The 9791-nt window shown below is 45.8% G+C and overlaps 2 protein-coding genes across 2 annotated transcripts; one reads left to right on the forward strand and one right to left on the reverse strand.

Moving 5' to 3' along the window:
- Positions 1-5496: 5496 nt before the first annotated feature.
- LOC136980041 (E3 ubiquitin-protein ligase SIAH1B-like) lies at positions 5497-6267 on the forward strand. Its single transcript, XM_067276089.1, has one exon. The coding sequence runs from the start codon at positions 5497-5499 to the stop codon at positions 6265-6267; it is 771 nt and encodes a 256-aa protein (XP_067132190.1).
- A 2553-nt stretch (positions 6268-8820) lies between these two features.
- On the reverse strand, positions 8821-9417 carry LOC136980042 (uncharacterized). Its single transcript, XM_067276090.1, has one exon. The coding sequence runs from the start codon at positions 9415-9417 to the stop codon at positions 8821-8823; it is 597 nt and encodes a 198-aa protein (XP_067132191.1).
- Between the last annotated feature and the right edge of the window lie 374 nt (positions 9418-9791).

The following is a 9791-nucleotide window of genomic DNA, read 5'->3' on the forward strand; positions in this document are numbered from 1 at the left end:
TACAAAGGTCGGAAACTTTTTCGAAGCAGAGGAAGAGACCGACCCAGTGAGAGTCAGAAAGGAAGGGAAAACGGCGACAATGTCGAAAGCTGAGTTCAGCCAGCTTTTTGATTGGAGTAATATCCCGGAAGAAGAGAAACAGGCTCTTCTAAACTTACTATACAAATACCGACATGTTTTTGCTATAGATGACTATGATTTGGGCTATTGCGATATTGTACAACATAAAATCGATACTGGAGACGCCGCGCCTATATACTCGCCGCCCTATCGAATCCCTTACGCTCAACGGCAACAATTAAATGAGATTATAGACGAACTCTTAGCTCATAATATTATCGAACATTCCACTTCTCCGTGGAGTTCGGCCGCAATTTTAGTTAAGAAGAAATTGGGCGGGGTCCGATTAGTCATAGATTATCGTAAGCTTAATAAAATTACGAAGGTAGACCCTTATCCCCTTCCTTTAGTGCATGAGTCTCTTAGTCTAATGGGACAAGCGACCTATTTTTCGACAATGGACACTATTTCGGGATTTTGGCAACTTAGCGTGTGCGATAAGGAAAAGACTGCTTTCTCCACCATTGATGGTCATTATCAATGGAACAGATGTCCCATGGGGCTTCGTAATAGCCCTGCGGCATTCGAAAGAGCTATGGACTTTGTCCTTCATGGTCTAAAGGGAAAGACCTGCCTCGTCTACATGGACGACATTTTAACTTTTAGCTCTGACTTCGCTAGTCACCTCAAACGATTGGAACAAATCTTTCAGAGGTTAGGAGAAGCGGGAATTAAATTAAAACCGAAAAAATGCCACTTCCTGCAGCGCCAGATAAAGTTTCTAGGACACGAGATCTCCGCGCAGGGTATAAAGCCCGACGCCGATAAAATACAATGCGTATTAGATTTCCCAAAACCGGAAAATGAGCGGGACGTTCGATCCTTTTTAGGTCTAACAGGGTATTATCGACGACATGTAGACGCTTATGCGAAAATCGCTAAGCCCTTAACCGATTTATTAAAGAAAGATACGCCATTCGAATGGGGACCAACCCAACAGGAGAGCTTTGAAACCTTAAAGACAATTTTAACGTCAGCCCCTGTATTAAAGTCCCCTGACTTTACTAAACCCTTTATCTTGGCTACCGATGCCTCCAACACGGCCTTAGGAGCGATTCTAGCACAGGAGGAAAATGGTAGGGAGAAACCCATAGCATACGCAAGCCGGCTGCTGAGAAAGCCCGAACTAAACTATAGCACCACGGAAAAGGAGTGCTTAGCCACTGTGTGGGCTGTGAAGTACTTTAAACCCTATCTATACGGACGCAAATTTACGATCATAACCGATCATCGCCCCCTACGATGGTTACTCGATTGCAAAGATTCCACGACCAATTCTAGGCTATCGCGATGGATCATTTTCCTCCAGGAATTTAATTTTGATGTTGTTCATAAGGCAGGCAATTCTCACAAAAATGCTGACGCCCTTAGTCGTATACCCATCCGACAAATATCGGAGGTTGAACCTATTTTCTCCGTGAGCCAATTAGCCGCGGAACAGCAACGCGATAAGCGGTGGAAGTCTCTGTTACAACTTTTACAAGACGGAGTTACCACCGGAAGTTATAACAATCTCGAGGTAGAGGAATTTTATATTAACGAAGTCGGTGCTCTATGCCATAAAGGAACCGACAAGCGACACACGGATTGGTGGGAACAAATCGTCGTTCCCGTACAATTAAAGGAATATATTCTCTCTACATTCCATGATAATCCAATAGCCGGACACTTGGGAGAACAGAAAATGCGAACAAAAATCGCTAAGTCCTTCTATTGGCCTGAAATGGCAAAGGAAATACGCAATTATTGTCAGAGTTGTCAAAGCTGCGCAAAACATCGTCGACGAGGACGACGCACACAAGCTGAATTACAATTGTTCTCTCCTCTTTCTTACGTGTTCGAACGAACCGCGATGGACATTATCGGACCACTTCCTCTTACCACTTGCGGGAACAAGTACATATTAGTATTTGTTGATCATTTTAGTCGATATGCGGAAGCGATCCCACTACCGGATGTTAGTAGTAAAACAATAGCGAAGGCTTTCGTCACGAATGTCGTATTACGCCATTCGACGCCGACGCACCTACTCACAGACCGAGCGCCTAATTTAATTTCCAAGATGTTTACAGAAGTATGCAAACTGTTACAAATAAAACGCCTTCTTACCACAGCATACCACCCCGCCTGTAACGGCGTAGTCGAGCGATTTAATAAAACCTTAGTTGATATTTTATCGCACTATGTAGCTAGCGATCAACGCGATTGGGACGAATGGATTCCCTACGCTTTATTTGCCTATAATACCTCTATACACGCATCGACCAACGAAAGTCCTTTCTTCCTTTTGTACGGACGGGACCCTACATACCCATTTGAATTGGTGACCAGTCCTACCACGAGAGTCTATGATGTTGAGGAAAATTTTGCTTCCGAATTAACCCAACGCATGAAACATGCGCACCAGACCGCACGTCAACACTCCGAACACGCGGCAGAGCTAAGGCAAGAAAGACATCGAAAACAAAATAAGCCTCCCCAATATAAATTAGGCGATAGAGTACTGTTAAAGGAAGTCGTCACCCCGCAAGGACTAAAACGAAAATTAGCTGCCCGATGGTCGGGACCCTATCGTATTATAGAAGTCTTAGGACCCGTTAATTTTACCATAGAGAATATACAAAATAAACGGAAGTTAAACGTGCACGCCGATCGCATCAAACCCACAACCGCTAGGAAAGAATTTCGCCTACACGAGGACTTAGGAGCCGATCAGCCCGATGACCCACGCGATGCTAGTAGTCCGGAAGCTCCTCAACCCATGTCAATCGACCCTTGGGATGAATTTATTTTAAACTCTATACCGATTCCCCTCGCAGCAGAATCGGCCGAAATAGAAAGGGAGAGTGACGAAACAGCGTCGGAGGAGGAAGTCTCCGAATCGGAAACAGAAGAGGAAGCAGAAAGTACGATGCCTTATGCACTGAGAAGTCGCGGACCGGTAGAAGACCTACCCTGGGTCATGCCTCGGCCCAGCCGTAGCCATATTCCTCGATTTATTTCTCCCGCCACGAGCCGACCATCCTCGCCTTAGCCTTTAATCCCATAAAATTAGGTGTACTACTATTATTGTGACCCGAGAAGGGAAGCTTGAAGGAGCGGATTTCGCAGAAATTCGAACCTTTATATATGTACATATATCCATACCTTAGCTCTTATTTGACGTAGCTCTAGATATCAAACCCCCCCCGAGGAGTAACAATTTTAATGTTAATAATCACCTTTCCCTGTTTCAGGGAAGAATAAAAGCCTCGGGAGAAGTACTAGGGAGCCACGATGATTTTCCTTCGACTTACCGTCGTGTTCTTAAGTATGCAATGTACCACCCTACAACCGACATCGGCACCTATGAAGTTTACGAAAGGAGTAGTTTTCATCCATCAGGGAAATTTCCTCATGACAGCCAGCCATTGGACATTGGTCAATGACCTTACCTTCGACCATTTAAAAAGACAAGTTCAGTTTATCTCGGAATCAATAGATTACTTAGAAGAGCTGAGCAAGCGTAGCCCTTTAAGCAATAGCTCCGATCCAACCGCCTGGAAATTCCCCACCGGCGGATTTCAATTAGTAAAAGCTTCTTTCCTTAATTACCAGAGCGAATACCACGAGCTTTTATCACTAGTTACTCTAAAAGATAACTCCAAACAAAAGAGGGGACTTGTAGATATCGGAGGGAAGGCACTTAAATTTCTTTTTGGTACCGCTACGTCGGAAGAGGTTGAAGCCTTAAATGCTGAGATCGAAACCCTAAAACAGCACACTGACGGAATTATTCACTTATTAAAATCCCAAACCACTCTTCTCACTGATACCTTAAATGTCAGTAAAAATAATCGCTATCAAATTTTCCTTTTATTTAAGCGCATCGAAAGTTTCGGAGAACTCATGAATGTATACCGATATAACCTCGCCTATGAAATTATCCTACGCACCATTGAATCTGCCGTCCAAGAACTGCATTTCCAATTGGTCGAATTACGAGAAGCGATCGACATTTTAGAGCAGGGACGATTAAGCCATTATTTCATTCCGCGAGAGATCATGTTACACACACTCCGCGATATACAAATCCAACTTCCGGACGGTTACGCAATGATCGAATCCATCCAACCGGATACGCTATTTAAATATTATCAGTGGATTACAACAATAGCGATAGCCCTTCCCGGCAAATTACGAATTTTCACAAAAATTCCACTGATTACCCCAAGCGGATCCTTTGATATGTACGAAATCGTACAGTTCCCTACTTACATTTCTACCTTAAACACTTTCGTGCAATTTAAGACCGCCCACCCGGTCATCGCGCTCTCGATGGACCGACAGTCGTACATGCTGTTGCAACGTCACGACCTAACCACCTGTAAAGCCGCTCATCTCCCGATGTGCTCTTTAGATAGCCCTATACAACGCGATCCGTCCCAAAGCTGCGAATATGCTTTATTTAGTGGCATCGAAAATAAGGTCAAAGATCTTTGCGCGCGACAAATTGTCCCTCAATTCTTGCCGATTTTTAAAAGAATAGATCAACGAGGTACCTGGATTTATTCCACGCCTAAACCTCTCCTCCTCACCATTCGATGTCCAACACGACGTCGCAATTTCCCTCTTATACCATCCACAAGGAAATTAAATAATACCGGCACTATTAATCTCCCGAATGCTTGTACCGGATACTTGCCGGGATTATTCTCACGGGGCACTTCCAAAGACAGTCAACCCTTCAATTGGACATAGCCCAACAATTGGTTGTTCCCCAAATCGAACAAATCCTAAATCAAACCGAAATACGGTTACTACAAACCCGTCTAAAGGATCCCCAGACTCTACCCATCAAGGTAATAAACTCCGCCGATATTGGAAAAGCCGATCGTTCCTTGACAAATGTCCGGTATGACCTCGAACATTTATTACGTATGTCAACACCTCCTCCATCAACTACCTCGACCCCCTCGTTAATTACCATCCTGATGAGTTGCTTACTGATTGCTCTTCTTCCCATTGGCATTATATCTGGTTGTCGCTATTACCTACCACGCTGCCGATGTTGTCGATCCAACTCCCGCGAACGAAACCCTAATCCGGCAAATCACCTCCTCCAAGAGGTACAATTAGACAATCTAGCTGCGAACTTGGAGCAAGAGCACATTCCGGCCGCTGAGGGACCCAATGCCTCAAATTCCGCTCAGCGGAGACCGACACCTGTTGCCTTCTCCTATTAACTATTCGTATAGTCCGGTGCGCGTATACCTATGGGACCGGTTAGCCTACAAACTTCCCTTTATCCATTGTTTCTCCGTAATTCTACAATTTATATACTACCCCTCGCTTCACTGTCGGATATCTCACATATCCTCTTTCCCTTTCAGACCAATGGCCAGCACCGAAGACGCCGTTACGTCCCTCTTGACTTGCCCAGTTTGTTACGACCTGGCCCAACCACCGGTCTATCAGTGCACAAATGGGCACCTCATATGCTCCAGCTGTCGGCCTAGAATCGACCTGTGCCCCACCTGTCGAGAGTCATTGGGACATATCAGGAGCCTTGTCGTGGAACAACTAGCTTCCACGTTAAGCTTTCCATGTGCCCATCAGTCTTACGGTTGTCCCTTCCGTGCCCCCCTCCATCAGAGGGAGGAGCACCAAAAATCCTGCCATTTTCGACCGATGACATGTCCCTTCCCAGAATCTCGCTGCTCCTGGGAGGGAGACCATACCACGCTTCTTACCCATCTGCAACAACGCCACCCCCTTGCCCGTCTATACTCACGCTCCACCCTCCTTTTTATGGGGATCGCCTCGGGTCAACCCGAACCTACAATGTGGGCCTCCATTCTCGCCTGCTACGATCAGCATTTTTTGATTCGCGTCATTCGACGTCCGACGGAGATCCCGCTCTACCGGATCGAGGTTCTCCGCCTACCCACTCATCCGCCCAATTCCGACTCCACTACTTCCTTTTCCTACTTCCTTGCTCTCCGGAAAGGACGGTACTCTTTACAATGGTCCGTCCCTTCGGTGCCCACCTTAGGCGACGTTCCCCTTTCTACTGCCCTTCCTCCTCTCGAACTCCCCGTCGCGGTTGTACATTCCTTCAGCAACCGCGACAACTTCAAATTCTTCCTCCAAATTAATACCGATTGACCAACCCCTTTCAGATGGCCTCCACCGACTGGAGTCGAGGAAACATCTTCCATGACAGCAGAGCCAGAGCGACCGGAAGTCGATGCGGCGGCCCTCCGGGCTGCCCTAAATTTCGCAAAGTCCCAGCGGAAAAAGAACGCAACACCCGTCACCATCGTGTTGCCGCTGGGACACCAATGTCCCGAGGATCTTCGGCTCGCCCTGACCGACGAAGACGTTTTACGGACATGTGGTATCGAACAACGCAATCCTCAACGCCAAACCCACCAACGCACGCGGCGCGAGTCCCCCTGTTTCAGGACTCCGGCTCGACTTCCGGAGCTCAAAATCTCCCACGCCGATCCCGACACCGGAACCACAATCGCCGGACGCAATCTTGACCAAGTCTATTTAGTTATATTTAACCCAATATTTAACCTTTTAACCGAATTTATGTATTATTATATAACCGAATTTATATATATGCTTTTACATTCTTATATTATTATCGAATATTATAGCCATTTATACACATAGGTTATTATCACCATTTATATGTAACCATTTAACCATGTTAACCATATATGTAGCCTTTTATGTAGCCATTCAAATTCAATTGTGTTACTTTAATTAGTATGTTACCTTTAGTTTAATAAATTACATTTTGATGTTTTATTCAAGTTATTCATGTTAATTATTACATAGATTCGCGATACACTCAACCCAGTCTCTATTAACCAGATATCGGTTATAACCAATTTTCCCGAGAGAGAGAGTAGAAAACCCCACTTTACCTATCTGTTATCATACCTCTACCTATAACCATGAATTAATTGCCATTACGTATATTTTAATCTTTATTTTTGGATACCAAGACAGTATCAGCTAACAGCCACGCCAACAGGATGTCGACTTATCCAACGTTACCACCATTCGCCATTCAACCCACCAAATTCCAGCCATCTACTCCTCAACCGAGGACCAACTCTTCCTTCCTCCTAGCACTTTATCAACATTCTATCAACACTTACCTGTGATTTTCGTCAACCATCGCCATCTAATATCCAGTAATATCCCATCAACGTACGAACCGACAACAACTGAACAAAGGAAATAACGCACCCACGTGTTTCCTCGAACTACAACCTTTGTCTTCGACCTCCAGACCTCCAACCAATCACCGATGTTTACTGCTAATTAACAACAGGCATCCGTCCACCGACGTCGACGAATTACCATTGTATCAATCCGATACTACCAGACAACAGAACGACCCAGTTTTAACTCAGCCTATGTTTTGTATATCCTATTTCTGTATCGCGATCAACTCTGTACCGCTTTATAATATGTATCTATATATGTATCTTTATAGATGTATCTGTAAAATACGTACGAATTATTTCTCAGCGATCTGAGAGAGAGCACCCTTCATAAAAGCGAACACCCGGACAGTCAATAAAATCAAACTGGTCCCGTTTAGGACCAAGTTCGATTTCGAAAGTCCGAGGCAGTGTGAGACCCGTATTAGGCCTGTCCAATGTTAAATTTTAATTATTTCGAAGCCCTCTCGGGAGATAACGATCGCGATCCACGATAACGATCAAGTTTCGAAGGATGTACAATCTTCCGCCGTCAAACTCACTTCCCTCCTTCTCAGGATCCGACCTGAGTCACGGAACTCAAGTCATCATCCTCGATCGCGATTGGTGATCGTGGCGGAAGGGACTTAGAGTATAAATAGGGGGGAGATCTCTAAGAACGGGGAGCTGACGTCCGAAGAAGACGAACTGCCCGGCGACATCGTATCCGACTCGAAAGCCAAGTCGAGACGCCGAAGCCTCAGCCGACAAGCCAATCCTGCCGCCCACCTGTCGCTCCGCCAGGAAAACGCCCGAGTCCGACGAACATCCTCGACCTAAATCGATCACCGAGAGGTATGAATCCCCTAACAATTGTGAGCTCTCTCTCTCCCGCGATTAGGGACGGGATGCGTAGCGTTTCTGTAGTAGTTCCTATGTTCCAATAAACCATTATCTGTGTTGTCCTGTTATACGGATATTGCCTTTCTTTATCGACGACCCCACACACACTCCTCCACTCGACCTGACAAGTAACTGACCGATCCCGACAAGTCGGGATATCGCGCAAAATTAGCCATCCTTGACAGTGGGGCGGGTCTTGCCGACCTATTCGCCGAGAACAAGGAGGTCCGACTTCCGTCCTACCTCCCGGCGTTTCCCACATTTTGTATTGTCTTTTTCTGGTGTTTCTTTTGATGGGATCAGTAAACATTTTGCATGGCGAGTGAGAGATTCCTTTGGGGAAACAGAAATGTCTGTCTGTACTTCACATGTCTTTGTGGATTTCAGAGCAGCAGCAAATGTTTTTTGTTTCAGTGGTGCACTTGAAGTGACCATGCGACGTGCCTCTGGGTAGGGTAAGTTGTTTACTGTTTTTACACGCTGTATTTCTTTTTCTCTCTGCCATGAAGGGCATTTCCGGGAGTATGCAGGATGGGCATCTTTGCAGTTCACACAGCATGGGGTACTTTTACATTCGGTACTCTCGTGACCTTCAGTCCCACACTGTGCACATACGCTTTTCCCTGCGACAGGATGTTTGTGAGTGTCCAAACCGCTGGCATTTGAAACAACGCAGCGGGTTTGGGATATATGGACGAACTGAGCAACGTAGGTATCCTGCTGTAATGAAGGATGGCAATGTTGGCTTGTTGAAAGTAAGTATCAGGTGTTTGGTTGGTATCAACTTGCCATCTCGACGAATGGAAATGCGCCGGACAGCAACGACACCTTGATCTGAAAGACCGATCTGAATGTCTGATTCATCTTCAGACATCAAATCAATTTCAGATATCACACCACGTGATGAGTTTAGGCTTCCGTGTGGTGTGACAGTGACTTCCATTTCTCCCAGAGTCTTTGTTTGCAGAAGTTTTGCCGATTGTTGTGGGGAAGCTGTTTCCACCAGTAAATCTCCCGATCTTAATTTTTGTATTTTTTTCAATTGTCCAATAGTTGATTCAAACAATTTTTGAATCAAGAATGGAGATGCTTTAGATAGAGGTTTTTCTCCAGTCGCATGCACTATTAAGTAAGCAGGGTGGCTGGAGGTCTGGTCTTTGGTCACTTGTTTTGTGGTTTTATGATCCATATTTAAGAATATATATTCAGCTCCTAGTGACCCCACCCACCATGGGGCCCAACAAGGGGATGCCGTCACATGAGAGATCCCATAGACCGTCACACCAGGGTTTCCCAGGAGCTATACCCTCACAATGCAGTCAAGTAGAGCACACCTTGTCTGACGTGTCTGCCCGGTCTGCATCGATCGGTTGACTCCAAGCCGAGGTCACAGAATGACTCAACGACCAGCCGATTGACTCAAACGGAGCCTGATTTGAGCCTCCCGTTTATCCGAAGCAGGGGCCAAAGCAGTGTGTTGGGGACGTTATGTTGCCCCTCAACTACCAGGATCCCCCTTTCCGGCATACGGGAGACCACGCACGGCAAACACGTGGGTGGGCG

This window comes from Centruroides vittatus, unplaced genomic scaffold (genome assembly GCF_030686945.1).
Source record: "Centruroides vittatus isolate TY-2023 unplaced genomic scaffold, ASM3068694v2 contig_66, whole genome shotgun sequence".
NCBI lineage: Eukaryota > Metazoa > Arthropoda > Arachnida > Scorpiones > Buthidae > Centruroides > Centruroides vittatus.